Source organism: Ips typographus, linkage group LG16 (genome assembly GCF_016097725.1).
Source record: "Ips typographus isolate SLU linkage group LG16, UJ_Ityp_2.0, whole genome shotgun sequence".
NCBI classification, from domain to species: domain Eukaryota; kingdom Metazoa; phylum Arthropoda; class Insecta; order Coleoptera; family Curculionidae; genus Ips; species Ips typographus.
The window spans coordinates 3,495,944-3,516,725 of record NC_138437.1 but is presented as its reverse complement, the minus strand read 5'-3'; the positions used below and the strand labels follow the sequence as shown (position 1 = coordinate 3,516,725).

At 34.4% G+C, this 20,782-nt stretch overlaps 1 protein-coding gene across 1 annotated transcript; it reads right to left on the bottom strand.

The window, feature by feature from the left end:
• Positions 1-57: 57 nt before the first annotated feature.
• On the bottom strand, positions 58-20,505 carry LOC145738580 (cubilin-like). Its single transcript, XM_081993433.1, has 57 exons — positions 20,376-20,505; positions 20,187-20,307; positions 19,815-20,129; positions 17,964-18,067; positions 17,631-17,914; positions 17,475-17,575; positions 17,291-17,417; positions 16,879-17,211; positions 16,642-16,829; positions 16,412-16,586; positions 16,276-16,354; positions 16,121-16,226; positions 15,872-16,067; positions 15,636-15,817; positions 15,320-15,470; positions 15,107-15,255; positions 14,766-14,922; positions 14,348-14,710; positions 14,079-14,289; positions 13,869-14,029; positions 13,635-13,816; positions 13,231-13,578; positions 12,989-13,178; positions 12,745-12,932; positions 12,526-12,691; positions 12,291-12,472; positions 12,076-12,237; positions 9,887-10,025; positions 9,507-9,737; positions 8,464-8,571; positions 8,177-8,413; positions 7,921-8,105; positions 7,674-7,869; positions 7,246-7,617; positions 7,120-7,190; positions 6,775-7,008; positions 6,506-6,720; positions 6,047-6,450; positions 5,218-5,361; positions 4,822-5,157; positions 4,502-4,770; positions 4,013-4,439; positions 3,770-3,957; positions 3,580-3,720; positions 3,322-3,517; positions 3,081-3,272; positions 2,879-3,026; positions 2,486-2,706; positions 2,054-2,265; positions 1,806-1,983; positions 1,476-1,756; positions 1,268-1,421; positions 1,033-1,208; positions 673-976; positions 528-616; positions 266-426; positions 58-210 (listed from the first exon to the last, which is right to left on the bottom strand). The coding sequence occupies exons 1-57, from the start codon at positions 20,444-20,446 to the stop codon at positions 177-179; spliced, it is 11,235 nt and encodes a 3,744-aa protein (XP_081849559.1). The 5' UTR covers positions 20,447-20,505; the 3' UTR covers positions 58-176.
• Positions 20,506-20,782: the final 277 nt, after the last annotated feature.

The following is a 20,782-nucleotide window of genomic DNA, read 5'->3' as shown; positions in this document are numbered from 1 at the left end:
TTGTTGTTCATTCTATTCAAACCAGTAGGTATGTGTAAGTAGTACTGAAACTCAACATTACAATGAATTAAAAAGGTTTATTTTAGCATCAACATATTGCAAAGAAAATAGTATCAAACTTGCTTATACCTAATCATATTATTAATTAGTCTTCACAGAAAAATAATATGTTAAATTCACTTTAATTTCCAGGAATTATATCGCCTGGCCCTGAAGTAGCATAGCATATTACCGTCGAAATAAAAACCAAAAAGACACAACTTACCATCCTATAGGCGTACTGTTGATTATTCTTTCTGCAAGTTGGTCATTTTCTTTTAGTATTGCTGTAAAAATAGCCAGCCATCCTATTCCATCGTTATTCACTGATGAATAATATGTCACGTTCATGGTATTATCGGAATATAATATCGTTGGCTTATCGCCCTGTAATAAATTTAATACTAAAGTATCGACCCCTAGATTATTGTTTCAAAGATCATAAACAAATTTTTGGTTGTGTTTTGTTCAGCTAAAAAATAACTTACCCTACAATAAGTAAGATCATTTTTACCCCCCGTTGAGTAGGTCGTAACAACAACTTTGCTTTTTGCACAGTCACTTCCAATGTTGAAATCTGCAATATCAATAAAATGCTTATACTTTCTAGAGAAATTTGAAAAAATTTCAAACCTTTAAATTTTAATGCCACTTTATAACCTTTAGGAACGTGTATATCCCAAGTGCATTTAATGTCCTCTTTGTAAATATTGGGATACATGGGACTGGTGAACAAGCCTAAGTAGTTAAACAGTTTTCCGCCACAACCTTTTCCATTAGACGAGGAAGTGAAAATCAAACTGTATTGGTAAAGTGGATTTGGCTGAGCATAAGCTCTAAGGGAAACAACGTTTGTGTCGGAAAATACGGGGTTGGGCAATAGGTAACCGCAAGCTTTTAGGAGTTGTTTACCGGTCAAGTTTCTTCCTTCCCTTATCTGAAATAACAATTTTGCTTAGTGATAGTTAATCGCTATTTAACTTGCGTTGTTACCTCTAAACCCAAATTACCACAATCAGAACCTACTGTAAAAGCAAAGAAAAATTTTTTGAAAAACATTGATATGGTGCGATTTGCGTCTGCGATTATAGTAATGACACAGTTAGTATTATTATTGTAAGAGTCACTGGTAATAACTCCCTCATTTGCATGTATAGTTCTGTTACAACCTGTTAAAAATATAAAGTGTACATACATTTTTTCAGCTTTCAGCTCAGGTATTATTTACCAGATATTCCATACTTCAGTTTAAAACCACGTCCTTTCTTTCCTGAATGGGGAACACTTCTAAAAGTAAGAAAGATATAATATCCAGAAGAATAATAGTCGAATGGCAGAGTATCATTTCCACAAAACTCATAGATGTGCGATTCGCGGAAATACTACAAATTAACTATCATTATAGTATGTTTTATTGAATTTTTTGAAAAAATTACTTGAGATTGGCTATTTTCTATAGCTCTCGGTCCAAAGCCTTCCTGGGCAAGCTGATGTGAGCTATCTTCAGAAATTTCTAGTCTATCAGAGTCACAGTTGCCCTTTCCTGTATGCTGCAAATTGAAATCTTCAAAGTGAATAAAAAATTTACTAAAATATTTGTCGGGTGATTTGATTTTCCATTGGCATTTGATTTCCTCTGGATAACCATTCGGGTACCCTGGCGAAGTAAGTTCTTGCATTTCGTTGCTGGTTATTAAAATTGACCTGCCGCATTCCGCTAAAACGAGGTTTGATTTTAAAAATACTTAAAAATTAAATGAACTTACATTGCATTGGCGTTAACTTAAGGCGAAAAATGTTTTTGCTGGAAGCGTTTTGAGCAACGGCCGAATACAATCGCACATACGCGGTGTTCCATGAAGTTTTTAATGTCCTCTTAGAGTTATTGTCCGAACTGCATAATTTTACCATTTGCTCTGAAAAGGGTCCAGCGCCATCTCTAGCCTACAAAAGTTTTTGTTGTTAAATTGAGTCTGGTTTAATAACGTAAATCAGTCGGACATCCTGTACTTACCTCTATATACGTACAAGTGCAGTAATACGTATGATTCCTAACTGGATTTACACAACCAAGTGGAATATTAATGTCCGTAAATTCCAATTGTACTTTGTAGTCACGAGGGGCTATAATCGTCCAATGACAATCCATATGTGGTAGATCCTTAGGGCTTTGTATGTACATAGTTTCGGTTAAGTTAATTGTTCCTCCACATCCAACCGAAGGTCCTATTTAATACGTATTACATCACCATTTAAGATTTTATTCATGGCACATAAAATGTAGCAAATGGTCTATTTTAAGTTCTAGAATTTTGTTATGCCATAAAAGTGAACTAATACTAAATTGGACAATAACGCCTCTAATCTAAGCATTAGATTAGATATTAAATGGAGATATCTTGATTTAAAAAATAATTTAATTGAAACAAAAACATATTTTGCTTACCATATGTAAAGTAGACTTCGGCCTTTAATCCTTGAAAACGTTGGGGAAACGATTCCAATACAATTAACATAGAATTAGAAGTTGATGGAATTGGTTTGCTCTCTTCAATCATTCCACATAGGCTGGCTAGTCTTTTGGCCCAATTTGGGGCTGACCCGTCATACACAGTAACTGCTTGAATAAGGCACTTAAAAGCGAGTGTCATATTTAGTTTATGGATGCTAAAATATATGTTATTAAACGTTTACTATGATATATTGTAATAAATAAAATAATTATATATTTGAGAAAAGATTATTTTGATCTAAAGAACAATTTAATAAGAAACCTTAAATTTAATTCTGACCTAGTAGAGCAGTATTTTTATTTGCTTTATAATTTGCAGTTGATTACCTAAAAACAACTATCTGATCTTTTGGAGCCGTAATAGTCCAAGTACATGACATTCTCATACTCCCTGGAATCCCTGGTTTGTATGATTTTGTAATTTGTTGACTATTCATTTCTATTGTAGATGGTTTAGTTATTTGGCCTCCGCATGCTGTAAATTGACGTAGTAGTTAAATTCTGTTAACAATCATGCAGAGAAGCGTACTGTCATCACTGTACATTATTTCAAATCCACTGTCACTATTGTCAGTGATATAATTGAGTACTAATCCTTTTTTATATCTTGTTGTAAAACCTATGTTAGTCGATCTGCAAATCACTCGATCGATCGCTAAGTAAGGTATTTTCACATACAATGCCTTCATAGACAATTTCATGTGGGAACAACTATAATCTCCTGCAATAATGAAAGTCGAAAACAAGTCAGTAGAATACCAAATATTTACCATCCAAAGGATTTTGAATATCCTTAACAATGATTTTGATAAATCCCTGAGGATTTTTGGTGACAATTGTATATGAACAATTATAAGATCCCTTGCTAAAGGAATACCATTTTTGTGTATGATAATTTGGGCTTCTTAAATATTTCGCTTGTTTAGTTGCTTCAAATAGTCCTCCACATTTCCACCTCGAGATTGCCTAGATTGAGTCAAATTAGTTGGGTTAAATGAATGTAGAACACAATTTGTAAAACTATTTACGTAAAATCCTGCCCCTGTAACGTTGTTATCGGATCTAAATATAATTTTCAATTGCTTGTTGCTAGATAAAATTTTTTTAGGTGTATTTCTCCCGCACATTTTTCCTAGTGACTTCCAGGTATTCAATTCTAGGTCAAATACCTAAGACCATTATTAAGTAATTTAATTTTTATTTAAAGCGATGTCTTACTTCGATATAATCCTTGGAGCAATTAACACTATCTTCAATGAAAAATCTTATGGCAAATTCTAGTTCTATCATATGTCCTTCTTCAGCCTGTATTTCCCAGATGCATTCTTGGTTATTATCGTAGTTTTTATTACCATAGCCAGGTGAAGATATACTCGAAAATTCCGTCTGATATAAACCTCCGCAACCTAAATTGAATTACATTCATATGTTATATACAAACTTCAAAAGTATTTTACTTACTCTGGGAATGTTCTTTAAAGTTCAAAGAAAATCCTCTGGATATATCTTCCTTTTTATATTCGTATTTGTATTCAAGAAAAATGGTATCTTCTTGACTAATTATGGTCCCGGGCACGTGGTTTTTACAGTACTTTCCGATCTTAGGATGATTTGAAGATTTTCCATTGTAAATTTCGATATAATTACGCTCACAATCGTCCTCCAAATCAAACACTGTGAAATTAAGGTAGATTTTGGAATTAGAGGGATAAGTCCTATCGGAAGTCAATTCAATCAACCAAGCACACTCCATAGACTGTTCAGGTGTTTTAGGAAAGTTAGGACTAGAAATGAAACCGTTTGCTTTATGAAATATTCTACCTCCACAGTTGTAAGTTTTGTATTTAACTGTGTAATTCAATTTGTTTTCACTTTCTTCTTGTTTGCCCTGTGGGTTTGGAAAATGTTTTAGTATCACATACGTATATCGGCATTATTAAAAAACCTTACTCTTATAAAAAAATTTCCACGAGGAATTCGATAAATAAAATTTTTACGAGATTTACAGATTTTTTCAAATCCATCCTTTGATAACAGGTAAAGCCCAGGATCCGTCACAGAGCATCTCAGCCCTTTGGTTTTATTTATATGTACAGTCATGTCCAGAACCAAAGTGCGATTTTCAAGGGATGGTCCAAATACATATGTACAAATAAAAGGCCTGGTAATATTAGGACTTATAATTTGACCAGAAGTTTCCTCAAATTTGTAAACACACACTACAATTAATCAGTTAAAATGCTTTGTAACATTTTCAAAAGTGTTCTTACATGTAGGTTCATCCGAGGTGTAAGTTAGTTTAAATTTACCAACTTCTCGTACTGATTCTTGCCAAAATATGATCTTTGCCTGATTTGAGCTGGTTTCGTACATTGCTCCTGATTGAATGTCTGTCTTTTCCGCTATTGTAACCGATTCATATCCTCCATCAAGCAACGAGAATTTACTAACAGAGGCAATATCAGCATCTTCAATTTTAAACGTAATTCTTCTGTCTTCTTTAACATTTATCGTCCATTCGCAATAATAGGGTTGGCGGATGATAGCTGGATAACCGAAAGATGTAATAGTGCCTGTGTCTCCAGTAAAGTCTTCTGATGGGCAAACTGTAACACATTTTTTAAAATATAGTTTTAATGAAAGTTGAATAATTTATGAAATAATACCTGCTGAATTAAAAGTGAACTGTAAGGCAAATTCATCATCATTTGAGTTTTTCTTGAAAACAACTTTCAAGAGCTTGGTGGTTGATTGGAATTCAGTATTTTTTACGTGTCCACAAAGATTTGCTAATGGTCGCGTATCTGTACCTAAATACAGGTTTGTTTCAAGACATAATCAAAATTGTTTAGTTTTTGAAGAATATGTTAGATTACATCCAATTAACCACTACACTTTAATTTTATTAATTTTTTTAGTAGAATTCTTTGGTGCCCTCCTAAATTCGTGGGTCTCAAGGTAAGTGATATTAGGCTTGGTCAATAAGTGGGTGAGAACTTTCAAGGTAACCCTTCATTGGAATCTTACAGGGTTGGTTAAATGGAGCAAAAAACAATGGGTTACCATACATTTTGTTCTAATGCCAACGGTTAGTGACATATTTACAAAAAAAGGAAATGAAGGATTTTAGTAATTTTGTTTTAATTCGATACCCTTTGTAGATATCTTGGATTTTAAGACTTGTACATTCTGAAGGGGCACTAAATAGCGGAACTTTTTCTCCATTTAACGAACCCTGTAACTATTGCCATTTCCAAGATTCTTGTATATAATAGAAAATTAAGTACAAATAAAGCAGTATCTGAGCTGGTTGTCGTACTGACAAAACGAAGCTCTATTCTAAACGAAATCTTCAAACAAACCCTAGAGTCAATAAAACTCTGCGAGAGGCTCTAAGAAATAACTAAATAAAGGAAATGATAAACTAAATAAGTAAATTGCAACTGTTTCAAGTTTCAACTACATAAAAATAATGTTTTAAGCTAAGAATTTTACCATTCATCACCGACTCTTCATCACCCACTTCATATAATAAAAGATATCCATTTTCAGATCCAGCAGTGCAATTGCGTCTAGCTTTTCCGACATTTAACGAAACAACATTCACATTTATTGCATTTTTATAGGATGCTTTAATCCACCAAACGCATTCGCTTCCTATTTTTAGTTGGTGTTCTCTACTTAAAATGTGACCACTCTTTGTAAGTGTGCCACCGCATTCAGCTATGGACACATTGGCTTTAAATCCATTCCTTTGTTCATCTGAATTTGTAAAATACTTCACTCTTAACAAATTGCCAGTCGTCACTTTTGGATTTGGCATATCTTGGCAGTATCTACCTATGAAAGGTGATATCTCCGTTCCGCCGTCTCTTAATTCAACATATTCATTTTCGCATCTAGAAAATACACAGGTAATCTTGAAGACTGAACGTATGAACAACACATGCTTACAGTTGATCATCACTCGTACTAATATCAAAGTTTTCTTCAAAGTTTATGATTACAGCTTCACCATTTGGTGCTCTAATAATCCAGATACATTCAGAATGAGGTTGAGGAACATTTGGATAATTTGGTGAAGTAATCACTTCATATGGATTACTGATACTTAACATAATATCTCCCCCGCAATTGACCGAAACTTCTTTATATTTAATTCGAAAATGCTGTTAAATTCGTTGTATTAACATTTGAGTGGGTGAAATCATTGAAACCCTTACCCCAACATTGTCTATACCACTGTATTTTATATAAAGATGATTGCTAATTGATTCTAATTCATTAGGGCTATCAGAACCACAAAACTTTCCTTTTCCTAGAAGTGGGCTGTCTGGAAATTTTCCATTCCTTATCATTAGATAGTTTTTGCAGCCATCATTTTTATGGCCTAGATTGAAATCCTGTGTAATTAATTTGATGGTACGGCCTGGTTTTACTGTAATGTTCCACTGGCACTGAAAGTAATAGTTTTTTGTTTAATGGTTTTAATTTAAAATCGAAAATGTCGCCAGATACAACTATTTACGGTATCACAGTTGTTTTCTTGAAATATACTCCTCACCTACCTCATTGTCATGAACATTGTTGGAGTCTAGCTCAATCTCACCAGAGACATCAAACATTGAGCCACCACATGCTAGAATATCATCGAGACAATAAAGATTTTTCTTTAAATCATTTTAAACTTATACCTTTTCGTACAATAGCTTGAAATCCTGTACCATTCAAGTATTTGTTAGTTGTAAATACCACCTTCATCTGATTCGACCCATGAATTTCTTCTGTAGATCCCGTACTGCCACAAAAGTTTCTGAGAAGTTTCCACTGTGACTCGGCTGATGATCTCGTATATATTGAAACTTTGTCGGTGAATTTACAATCTATAAAAAAGGAACTGAGTCCTAAATTGATGTCTGTAAGTTTAAATGCCAAATGGTATTTGGAGGGTGTTGTATATATCCACTCGCAGTTTAAACTAGGAGCATATCCTGTAGGATATCCAGGTGATGTTAAATTGACCAGAGTTTCATTCTGGCTTTCCATATCGTACAAATATCCACAAACTATAAATTTTAATATGTATCATATAGATTTCATATTAAACTTAACTGATTAATACTTTTATTGGCTGATGTACTATTGGCTGATCTTTTTGGTAATTCCTTCCATTTCATGAGAACTTCAGCTTCATTTTTGTCACGAAAAAATATTAATTGGATAAACATCATATTTGATGAAGAAAGAATAGAGCCTGGCGTTTCGGAAGTACAAACCTCTTTTAGTATAGGAGCTTCATTGGACGCGCCGTCGTATATCTAAACAGGTATTAATTTAAAACCGACATATTTTGATTGTAAGTTACTGACTTTTATGGCATTTCCAAATTCACAGTCGCCATCAGAGTCATACGGGTCTAGAAATAAGTCTTCAAAAGTGAGTTCTATTACTGTTTCGGTATTTGTTGTGATTAGCCAATCGCGCATTAAATATTGAACGTCGCTAACTCCTTTGCTTATGTATCCTTCAGAACCATACAACTTATTTGAATTACCTAAAATATTCACATTTCAAGTTCTCATCTACTTAAAAAAAAAATTTGCGTAGATACGGAAACAGACTTACTGACAGAGTATTCAACATAAAATCCTTTTTGTGGTGTGTTTGCCGTTGCATCAGAACTAGTTTTGAATATCAAAACCATGGTTCCAATGGCACTGACATTACTAAGAGGATCGTTACCACAAAATACTCCTATTAATTTGCCGACAGAATCATTTTCTCGAACTTCTAGGTAATCTAAATTACACTTCTCCGAGAACGGTATATCGAAGTTTAAGAAGTTCAAGTTAATTGTGTTACCTAAACATAGTTAAATTCCTTTTATATTCTAGTAAAGCAGTGAAACTTACCAAATCCCGCTGATATAGTCCAGGTACATTCTGTGGCGTTAGGGTAGCTGTTAGGCCAACCAGGGCTTGCTAAGTATCCTTCCGAGGATTTCAATTTACCACCGCATTCTAATTAATTAAAAGTTTGTTTAATTATTTTCTAAATGCAAGTACGCTTTTTTGCTACACATATCACTACGTCACAAAATTTGGGTCATGTTTGGTGCCATCGACAAAAAAAGTGTTTTTTGTGTTCCTTGGGTCCCAAATAGTGGGAAGCGGCCATTGGGCGAGCTCTCGAAAAATTGGAATCAGTCAGGAAAATCGAAAAATGGCACTTTTTGCCAAAATTTGCCTTATACTTTAGCTAGGAGAAGAAATTGGTCAATTTTTACTCATTGTAATCGTGTTTTCAAGATTTTTTTAAGATAACTTAATAATTTTATTTTTATATACGAGTTATATCGATTTTGCAATTTTTGTTATAACAAATTTCGATGTTGCCAATTTTGCAAGGGTAAAACCAATACAGTTTAATGAATAACACTCATCAGACGTAAAATCTGCAAGGAAATTGCAAATTTTGGCAACATTTTTAACTGCAGTAACTTAATATTGCCTGTAAATGTAACATTATAAATGGTTCTGTGGGGCAATTTCTTTATTTTTTATTTCTTATTTCTCCGTTTGTTGATGTAAACGAGGTACCTAATAGTTACTGGAATCGTGGGTTGACTTTATTTGAGGTCTCCTGACATCCTAGAATCTCACATTGACAAAAACACCGGAGATTTCTGCTCACTGCTAAAATATAGAGCAAATTTTGGCAAAACCTCAAAAAGTGCAAAATAGATTTAGCGATTATTTCTGATGCCAATTTTTGGAGAGGTCTCATTGGCCGTTTCCCACTATTTGGGATCCAAGAAAACCAAAAAAACACGTTTTGTCGATGGGACCAAACATGATCCAAATTTTGTTACGTAGTGTAGGCAAAATTTAAAGTCAAAGTTAAAAATTCTTTGGCTAGTTCTTTAAACAAACCTGAAACAAAAATTATCAAATACCTGTGTCAAGAACTGAGTAGGTTGCCATAAAATTTAGAGGATTATATATTTCTATCTTCATGGCCGAACCATCACTAATTAGTGGTGTCGGAAGTTTTGAGGTACAATATTCCCCTAGTATTGGAGAATCGCTAAGCTTTCCATTGCGAATTATGACCACTGATGTGTTCGACTCGCACCAAAAACCATCAGGCTTTGACATTTTTGTAATGGTTAAATGAATGTGGTCGTCTGAAAAATGAGATTACTTGATTTACAAGATGAAGCACCATTAATGGAAGAAAAGTTCAACTAATCTGAAAGACGGCTGCAAAGTTTGACCAATTTTTAAATAAAACGTCTTCCAGAAAACACACTTAATCAAAATGTTTAATACTTACTAGGATTTTCAGCTTCAAGAGTGTAAGAACAAATATTGTCTCGTGCTCCGTCAAATTCGTCATAATCACTGAAAAACTCGGCCCTACAATCGATGACATCACTACCAGATTCTGGTACTTTAAGTTGCCTTCCACATGCCTTAAATTTTATTACATCCGTAATTATTAAAAATCAACTTGAGTATATAGAATTAAAAATTATTATAATATAGTATCAGTAGGCACTTCACAGGAAAGGGTTCAGACAACTATCGTACAATCGCCTTAATACCGCATGCGAGTAAGGTTATACTGCAGGTGATTTTGGAAAGACTTAAGACATACCTGCTGCCTGAGATATCTGAAGAATAGGCTGGATTTGTTCCTGGTCGTATCACCAAAAAGCAGATCTTAACATTAGACAAATAATAGAAAAATTGCACGTTCGAATAGACAACAAACTCTCCTTTTCCTTCAGCCCTGAGCAGGGACTACCGCAAGGCTCACCTCTTTCACCTTTACTATATAATCTGTACTGCCATGACATATACAACCATAACAAACAAGACAAAAATCATATTGACGAAACAGCATACATATTACAATACGCAGACGACACTGCACTTATTGTTCACGACAAAACTACAACAAAAGCAGTTTCAAAACTACAATCACTTACTGACGACACCATGACATGGTTCTACAGATGGAGACTAACGCCTAACGCAACTAAAAACCAGCTTTTATTACTGAACCATCAAATAAAAAACGACTCACCAAACATAACCGCAGACGGACACACAACTGATCCCAAACAAGACGTTAAATACTTAGGGATAACACTGGACCAAAAACTAAAATTCACAAAACACCTTAAAAATGTCCGGACTGAAATCATTAAAAGAACAAAACACTTTAGGTCACTAACATACAAAAACAAAGGCATTAGTACAAAAACGGCAACTCAAATATACAAATCCATCTGTAGACCGGTCCTGGACTACGGACACTTACTTAGAGCAAACGCTACGGACAAGACTAAAAAATATACACAAATTACTGAACAGATTGCTCTAAGACTAATAACAAAAATACGACATCCTGCAAACCCACTACACAACCCATCCAACCAACTTCTCTACGAACGTACGAACATGACTAAAATAACTGACAGACTCATACAACTACAAACCAAGTGGAAAAATAACCCAAACAACTTGACAATTGTAAATCCACTATGCATAACCAGACAGACTAGACAATCCCGTTATCTTTTCCCCGCTCTCACCCTGTTAGAACATTTTAATTAGAACTTTTTTTTTTTTTTTTTTCTCAATGTATAATTTGTATATATTAATTAGAAATAAGACTACCTGTACATATTAAAAAACATGTATACATAGGCAGAAAGACCGTAATGGTCGATAGCCGTTTTTTCTTGCTGGAAAATAAAGATTGTTTATATAGAAAAATCTCGAGAATTTAATGTCCCTACTTATGTGTTCATAGATTACAGCAAAGCCTTTGACTGTGTTAGATGGCAGGACATGTGGAACTTCGAAATGGGCACCCCAGGACACCTTGTCAAACTACTGAAAGGTTTATATCAGAATAACACGGCGAAAATAAGATATATTCTAGATATTCTCCCTTGCAACCTATGGGTCAGAATCCTGGACGCAGTATCCCGCAAAAAGTAGAAGCGTTTTAAATGATATGTTACTGCAGGATGTTGAGAATCCCTTGAACAGCCCACAGGACAAATATCTCCATACGCAAAGAACTGAATATTCGGGATCATAAAAGACTCCTCCCAACAATCCAGAGACGCATACTTAAATATTTTGGTCACGATGATACAGAAGCACGTGATGGAGAAGATTTGTGATACAAGGGAAGGTGGATGGCAAAAGAACGAGAGACAGATTTCCTGTAAGATTCATAGTTCAAATCAAAAACCTTACAAATATGTCAATAGCAGAAGTAATGAGAAACTCAAATGCGAAAGGTAAGCTTTATGAAGCTAACAGTGAGTGAAAGTGTGAATAATTATAAAAAGAACAAGTTCAGAAGTTGACTTCAAAGTAGCCAAATTTCACGTTCTTTACTTTTATAAAGATTATTTTAGATTAGTTGATTTTTTGTTACTTAACTACCCAATTTACTTTAATATTTATTTGCATGGTTAAACAGATTTAAAGTACACTTACTCTTTCATAATGTGCCTTAAATCCTTTACTAGTGAAATGGTAATCGCTTCTAAATTCAATCATTAAAGTTTCAGAATTGCTCCGAATTGTTTCATTAAAGTCCGTGGTGTTCCCGCATATAGTTTTTAATACGGGGTCATCATATCCACGTCCATCATAAACCTGTAAACCTCAATAATGTATTTCCTTTCTACGTTTTTAATTATGTAATTTACTTTAATATAATTTGTGCTGCAATTGGACTTTTTGATCAAATCAACGTCTTCAAACTTCAATTCTATTAATTGATTCTTGTCAGTATCAATGACGTATTCACAGGTCGAATTTCGATTAAAGTTTTTGGGGTAGTTTGGAGAATATATGTATCCGCTTGGGGCGGTAAATTCACCACCACAACCTTTAAAGTTTTTAGTTATATGTAAGGTTTTTATGAATGTGCACTGTACTTACTGCTTGGAACTGCAAAGTAAGTGGCGATAAAGCCTCGTCCTTGATAGCTAAAATCAGAATTAAATCTGACAAACATGTCTTTTCCTGTTGACGTCAGGACTATACTTTTGAGTTGATGGCAAAATTTCCCCATGATAGGGTATGTATCATCGGGACCATTGAATATCTATAAGAATCATATTAGTTTTTTGTCGAGTCTTAATGATAAAACACATTTACTTCCACATAATCAAAACTACATGACAAGTCTCGCTCTACAGTTATATCGGTAAATTTAATTTTAACACTCTGTCCAAATCGAGATTGTATAACCCAGTTACATTGGACTTGCATAGGATATGGTTTTGGATAATTTGGCGATTGCAGTATTTCTGGATTATCGTCTGCCTGAAGTATGCCTCCACAACCTAAAAAAGCATTTCCTATTTAAAAAGCATTATTGCAATTTTTCTGTTATTCCTACCGTTTAGTCTCCATTCAAGCCTAAAACCACTACCTTTCAGTATACTATCTGATACAAATCTCACTCTGGCCACACTGGAGTTTAAAGCGATCAATCCAGGGTTTTCATATCCACAGTAACGTTTGTACGTTGTCCAATCTGCCAGTTCATAATCCTCGTCATAAGGATTATCTGATACTTTGTATAGTATCTAAAAGTAGAGTTAAGCAATTTGTTAATTTAAAACATTGGGTATTATTCACCTCAACCCAATCGAATGTACAAGTTTCACTGTTGTTTGAAGATGACTCCATATCAAAATCCGAAAAACTAATGTTTATTTTGTTTCCTTTAGTAACAACAATGTCCCAGGTACAATTTTGATTTTGCGGATATTCGTTAGGAAAGTTTGGACTTTCGATACTGCCTCCAAAGCCAGTCAGCCGATTGTTGCAGACTGCCATGTAATTCATTTGAAAACCTCGTCCTTGTATACTAATATCCGAGCGAAATCTTATAAGCATGGTGTTTGAAGAAGAACTTATAGGATCTGGTGGTAAAGTGCAAAACTTTCCTAAAGATTTTGATCCAAACTTTAAGCCGTCAAGTAGCTAAAAGTATAGTTTTGTAAGTTATAGTTAAATTGTAAGTAAAGGTAGAACGATACTTCAATGTAATCTAACATGCATGTTGAATGCGCTTCTAGATCAACATCAGAGAAGGTAGCACGGATAATAGATCCAACATTTACTACAATTTTCCAAAGGCAGTCAGCTTTCTTGGGGTAAGGTTCTGGATACTGAGGAGACATTATGAATCCTGTAGGGCTTACCATACTTCCACCACATCCTAAAGGTTTTCTTTAATTAAGTTAATGGGAGATTCAAAACATGCGTATTACCAGTGGTAGCCGAATCCCACTCGATCATAAAACCTGTGGAGCTTCTGCTTAAATCAGAGTTAAACTTTAAAAATATTTGATTGGCATGGGAAGGGATTAATTTTGGAATAGTCTCTCCGCAATATTTTCCAACTAGAGGTGAAGTGGATGATCCCCCGTTTCTGTAGATCAATGTTTTAATTAAGAAAATAGCATGATCAAATAGCTTACCTAACTTCCATCCAATCGTATCTGCAAATACTACTACTTTTCATCGAATAACCTTCTCCGGCTTCCAAACTGAAATTCAAAACTTTCAGCATTATTTGCTGTCCAGGATCTACAGTAATTGTCCAGGTACATTCCCGATTACTAGGATACTCATTGGGAAATCCAGGGCTTTTGACTACACCAAATGGCGTAAAGTAATTGCCACCACAAACTATGAATTGTTACAGTTATTTTGGCAAAAAAGATATTAAATTACATTTTGTACTAACCATTTGATTCCTTAATTTGGTTATATGAAATCAAAAATCCATCTCCTGCTATACTATTATCTGAAGTAAAGTCGATGGTTATAATGTTGGAGGAACTTAATATTGTAGGAGGTAATCGATATCCGCAGAATGTCCCTATTAAAGCTCCAGTACCAATGTCAGTATTATTATCAAAAATTTTAAGATTATCATAAGAACAGTCGAAGCTTTGTTCCACATGGAAAGTCAAAAAGGTGAGCTGAATTACTGTATCTGGTGGTGACATTATTATCCATCTGCATTTTGCGTTTGGCCCGTATTTTTCTTCATTGCGTGATGGATAAGCTATTGAACCAATCTTATTTTTTAGCAACCCTCCACAACCTGACAAAAAAAGTTGTCACATGTCAAAAAATTAGAAGGATTTTGCTCATTTTACCTATGTTAATACTGGTGTAATTTACTTCGATATGTATATCCAAAACTGGTTTCTTTACTACTAATAAAAGGTAATTGGTTGTGGATTCAATTCTATATTTTCCAGCGGAACCAAATTCAACCAATTGAGGTGCATTTTCGTTATCTCCATCATATGCCTTTAAATATCATTGTTATGTTGCGTGTATAAATGTGAGATGAATTGGGCACAGAGTTCTAATGTAGTAAACAAGGTTTCTGTGCCTTCCATAAAATAACAAATTTTGTTTTAAAAGGGTATCCTAACCCTGTGACCAATTAATTTCACATTTAATCAGGTTTGTAAGTATTATTAAAACATACGTTGATAAACTTTAGATAGAAGCTATTAAATGCCATCAAGTCCACCATAATGATCCACCCTTCTGGTTGCTGAATTAAATAGCGACATCCATTGCGTTCACGATCGATCGAAATACTACCTGATTGATCTGTCAACAACTCTTGGCAAACTACAATTTATAAAAACAGTTGTTCCATTTAAGTATCAGCACTTGTAATAAAAATTTGTCTTACCCGAACGATACTTGATTTTCCACAAATTCTCTGCGTGGGGCTTTGACGTTGATTTTATTATTACTGTTGATCCATATACTGAAAAGGGTGCTGGTATTACTGATCCGCAACGTCTAGCCAACAATTCTGAGGTAGATGATTCTACGTATATCTGAAATAGTCTTGCCTCATTAAAATTTTGAATATAAGTTAACATCAACAAGTTACATGAATGTTTGATGTGACGATTCTTGCTTTAAGTTATTTTCCAGAGTCCCCAAATTTAGTCTTGGTTTTAAGGATTACTCATACTTGTAGTAAAACTTCAGTCACTTACCTCTATGTTAGTGCTGCAGTCTTCTTCAAGTCCGATAGATAAAACTTCTATATAAATAGTGCTGAGTTTAGGTAACTTTATTAGATACTCGCATATTAAAGGATTAGGTATAGAATCGGTTAATTCTGGCGATTGAATATAACTTTCCGGGTTGGTGTAAATTCCTCCGCATCCAGGAATAGCTACAAACAACGACATACAAATTCAGAACACAGGTTTGTAGTTTGTATTTTCACCATTTTCTATGCTGTAGCCAATTTGAAATCCTGAGCGGCTGTCTTTATGGTTAGACTTAAAGTGGATAACTCCGCTTGAAGTGAGCGAATAGAAAGGTTGAGGAATCGTGGAGTTACATAGTTTAAGAAGTAACTGATCGCCTTCTGCTATATTGAGTTTGGAATCAATAAAAGTCGGAGTTTTTTTCATGTAAAACTGCAAATTTGCTTAGTAAAAGAATTGGTTTCGTGAAAGTACGATAATCAAACCTCCAGGTAGTCGTCTAAACAATTGGAATTAGTGTCAAAATTTAAGGCGTAAACGTGGAATAACATTCTCTTATCCGGAGCCAACGTGTAGGTCCAGTAGCAATCTCTGTAATTTCATTGCAAATGATTCTTGTAATTACCAGTTTTAAGCTCACCTTTTATTTGGATATTTTTCAGGCCAACCTGGGGACCTAATTAGTCCCGCAGTATTCGAAGAAAGTGATCCACCACATTCTAAAAATATGACATTATAAGCTAAGCACGTTATACTAGTTTCATACTTGCAATTACCTAAACTTTTGCTTTTCCATGAAAGTTCAAATTCGGGATTGTCACCAGATGCTCTAGATGTTACTAAAAGAAGGTTTAGATAGTTTTGTGTGGTAGAAAATGAGCCATTTAGAGGAAGATTTGAACCGCAGAAGCGTCCCAATGACCCTGACAAATGGCTTACGCCATCATTAATCTAAGTGGTAAAAGTGTGATTAAAACGTGTTTCTTCATGTTCGAATACGGTTTACCTCAAGATATTCTTGCATGCAGGGAGGATTTGAGAACCTGAATTTACTAAAAGTTACTTCTAATATTTTAGATTTGTCGGTTACTATGGTCCATGAACAAGTATAGACAGATTCGAAGCGTCTAGATTGAAAATCTTTCGAAGGATAACTTAAAGTTCCATTTTCAGATACGAATGTGTTAAAACAAGCTGCAAGCAAACTTTGAAATAGATCGCACAAGAAGCAAAACTACCTAACCGCTTAGTTCATTTGCACAAAACATTCCAGTAAAACCAGGAGCACAAGTACATGTATATCCCATTAACCTAGAGTTGGTTAGCGAGCAAGTTCCCCCGTTTAGGCACGGATTGGAATCACAAAGATTGTTGCTTGTTTGGCATAAGTCTCCCACAAATCCTGGATCGCAAAGGCATCTAAATCCTGACGTGGAATTGTCATTAATACATCTACCGTGTACGCAAGGTTTTGATGAGCAATCTATCGTAGGTCCTGGCAAACAACCTCTTGGTCCAATACCGTTACCAGTATAACCATGTGGACAGATACATTCTACATAAGCTGCACTAATAGCTGAAAAGTAGTACGTTGAATTATTGATTGATATGTTATTAGTCTATATATCTTTTACTTTAAAAACCAAATCATTTACCTTGATTATTAACACATCTAGCTAAAACACTACAACCTCCGTTATTAATATGGCAAACTCCTTTATAAGTGCAACTTTTTCCATCACCTTCATACCCAGTTGGGCAAGGTCCACACTTACTCGATCCCTAATATATTAAACGTAATTGGTTTAAAAACAATTAATATTTAAGTTTTAAACTTACAAAAGTGTTCAAACATTCCACAAAAGGGGAAACGCTACAGCCACCATTGAACATTTCACATTCATTTATATCAGCACAATAGTAACCATTTCCAGTATAACCTAGGGATTTCCTGGATTAAGTTTTGGACAACATTAAAATGTAAAGTGATTTTACCTGGTGGACAATGCTGACAAGTATAAGATCCAGGAACGTTAATACATTGTACCAAAGGATTGGTAGAACAAGGTGGGTGGTTTTGGGCACATTCATTAACATCAGTGGTGCAAGGACCTTGAGGGTTTTCGTTTGTCCAACCAGCGTCACAAAGACATTTATATCCAGCTTGATTGTTTTGAGAAATGCAAGTGCCATGTCCACATAGCTCAAAACCACCTGAACTACAGTCGGTTGGTTTTCGGTTACAATGGACTCCTGTCCAACCGGCGGGACATTGGCAACTAAAATTTTGATATGTCTGCGTTTGGCTGGTGGGTTTTGAAAACTTACTGGTAAGATCCTGGTGAATTGATGCAGGTACCTCCATTTTGACATCCTAAGTCAGTTCCAATAAATCTAGCGCATTCATTTACATCTTTACCACATGTTTCCCCCTTAAAATTATGTATTAAATTTAACTTGCGTAGTCGAAACCGATGTCTAATATGCAAAACTTTGTACAGTATGTACAGGGTGTTTCGGACAAGTAAAACACTCACATTTAGAATACATTTTTGGCCCTAACCAGTAAAACTTCAAAAACCACTGCACAAATTAAGTTCAAATTTTTGTGATCTGGTGTAATACTTAACTATTGAATTTGACGGATATTACTTTTGGACAATGTAAAGAGAAAATGTTTAAACTTAGAAACGGTCACGTGACCCTTCAGAATAATATTTTGACATTTGAAACGGTCACACATTTTTAAACTAACTTTATTTCGACTGAAGATAGCTCGGTTATTTGAGGAGCTACAAAAAAATGTGAATAATAAAAGTTGTGGGAAATTTTCATCTTCTACAAGATTGTATAAGGGTATTTTTACTGTTAGGGTCCTCTTTAAGCTCTTAACAAGGCAAGAAGTTACAGGGTGCACCAAACTGCATTTTTTAAAAACTGATTTTACTCCATTTTGACTGAGGGTAGCTCCGTTATTTGAGGAGCTACAAAAAAGTGTAAATAATAGAAGTTGTAGGAAATTTTCATCTTCTATAAGATTGTATAAGGGTATTTTTACTGTTAGGGTCCTCTTTAAGTAGTTAACAAGGCAAGAAGTTACAGGGTGCATTAAACTGCATTTTTTAAAAACTGCTTTTACTCCATTTTGACTGAGGGTAGCTCCGTTATTTGAGGAGCTACAAAAAAGTGTAAATAATAGAAGTTGTAGGAAATTTTCATCTTCTACAAGATTGTATAAGGGTATTTTTACTCTTAGGGTCCTCTTTAAGCAGTTAACACGGCAAGAGGTTACAGGGTGCACCAAACTGCATTTTTTAAAAACGGCTTTTACTCCATTTTGACAGGGTAGCTCCATTATTTGAGGAGCTACAAAAAAATGTGAATAATTCAAGTTGTAGGAAATTTTCATCTTCTACAAGATTGTATAAGGGTATTTTTACTCTTAGGGTCTTCTTTAAGCTGTTAACAAGGCAAGAAGTTACAAGGTGCACCAAACTGCATTTTTTAAAAACTGCTTTTACTCCATTTTGACAGGGTAGCTCCATTATTTGAGGAGCTACAAAAAAAATGTGAATAATTCAAGTTGTAGGAAATTTTCACACTCTACAAGATTGTATAAGGGTATTTTTACGGTTAGGGTCCTCTTTAAGCCTTTAAGCAGTTAACAAGGCAAGAAGTTACAAGGTGCACCAAACTGCATTTTTTAAAAACTGCTTTTACTCCATTTTGACAGGGTAGCTCCGTTATTTGAGGAGCTACAAAAAAGTGTGAATAATTCAAGTTGTAGGAAATTTCACCCTCTACAAGATTGTATAAGGGTATTTTTACGGTTAGGGTCCTCTTTAAGCCTTTAAGCAGTTAACAAGGCAAGAAGTTACAGGGTGCACCAACCTGTATTTTTTTAAAACTGCTTTTACTCCATTTTGACTGAGGGTAGCTCCGTTACTTGAGGAGCTACAATAAAGTGTGAATAATGACAGTTGTAGAAAATTTCATTCTCTGTCAGATTGTATTAGTGTTTTTGCCCTTGAGGGCCTCTTTTTAGAAAATACAGTCATATGTACAATTTGTATCTTTAGTAGCTGCTTAGTATTGATATTTGAAAATATTTAACTATCGGTTAGAAATTTGTATTAAAAGTAAAATATGAAACTAATTTTATAGTTCAACTATCCTTACCTCCCAACCATTTGGACATTGACATATAAAACCATTATAAATATCTAGACAACTTCCTCCATTTTGACAAGGGTTACTTGCACATTCGTTTTTAATTAGCAGAAGTTTCATAGTTCGTACTGCTCTTGCAAGATTTGTTATTCTTCTATTAAACCTTTGCAATCGAGTCGTAATAGCGACTGGAAGTTCCGTGTAGCTAGTTTGATTAGATACGTTGAAACTTTCATTTAGTCTGCTTTCAAAAGTTTTTATTTGAGAACTGAATCCCTCAATGTAATTTTTATAAATTGTTAGCACTTCGTCTACTTTTTGGGCCTAAATTATAATAAAACTCTATAGAATATAACCATTTTAGAATATTAATGTGCTTACTTTGTTCAAGGTTTCTATAATATTCAGCTCGTTTACTAGAAACTTCTCCGCCTGAATAGATAGATGTTTTCCTTCTGGTAAAGTAATCATTAAACTGTTATCTATCGCAGATATTTGTGGCCTAAATCACAAGATAGAAATTGAAGTTAACTGGTATAATTTAATATAACAAGTAAGAAAAATGCTTACTGCTTCACTTGATTGGATTGAACAGCACAGAAAAGAAAAACAAGCACTTTTATGAAGAAAAACTGCTCCATTCTATTTTGTATTTAAAAAAAACACACACTTTAAACACCCATCCTATAACGGACGTCTGGTACTACTACTATCAAATTAATGTACTATGATATATTTATAACCTTTTAAGGGGCGTTTGAGGTATAGGTTTCATATGAAGCTGAAATAACTTGTGGTGCCACCCCTTTTACTTTCCGTTAAGACAAACGTTTTTTAAACGTTAGACAATTTATAAAAACTTCATAATAATTTAAATTAATGCATAAAATGACTAAATTCTGAAAGAGTTATTAACTTAGTGCTTAAAATCCCTGCAATTAGTAACAGCATAGACCCTTTTAAAGCTGAAAACGGGG

What these genes read in the sequence shown, in the direction of transcription:
- LOC145738580 (XM_081993433.1), bottom strand. Translation starts at nt 20,446, where the DNA reads ATGGAGCAGTTTTTCTTCATAAAAGTGCTTGTTTTTCTTTTCTGTGCT. An exon ending in GCACTTGTACGTATATAGAG is followed by an intron (nt 1,984 to 2,053) that starts GTAAGTACAGGA and finishes AAACTTTTGTAG; the next exon opens with GCTAGAGATGGCGCTGGACC. An exon ending in GTGGTAATTTGGGTTTAGAG is followed by an intron (nt 977 to 1,032) that starts GTAACAACGCAA and finishes TTGTTATTTCAG; the next exon opens with ATAAGGGAAGGAAGAAACTT.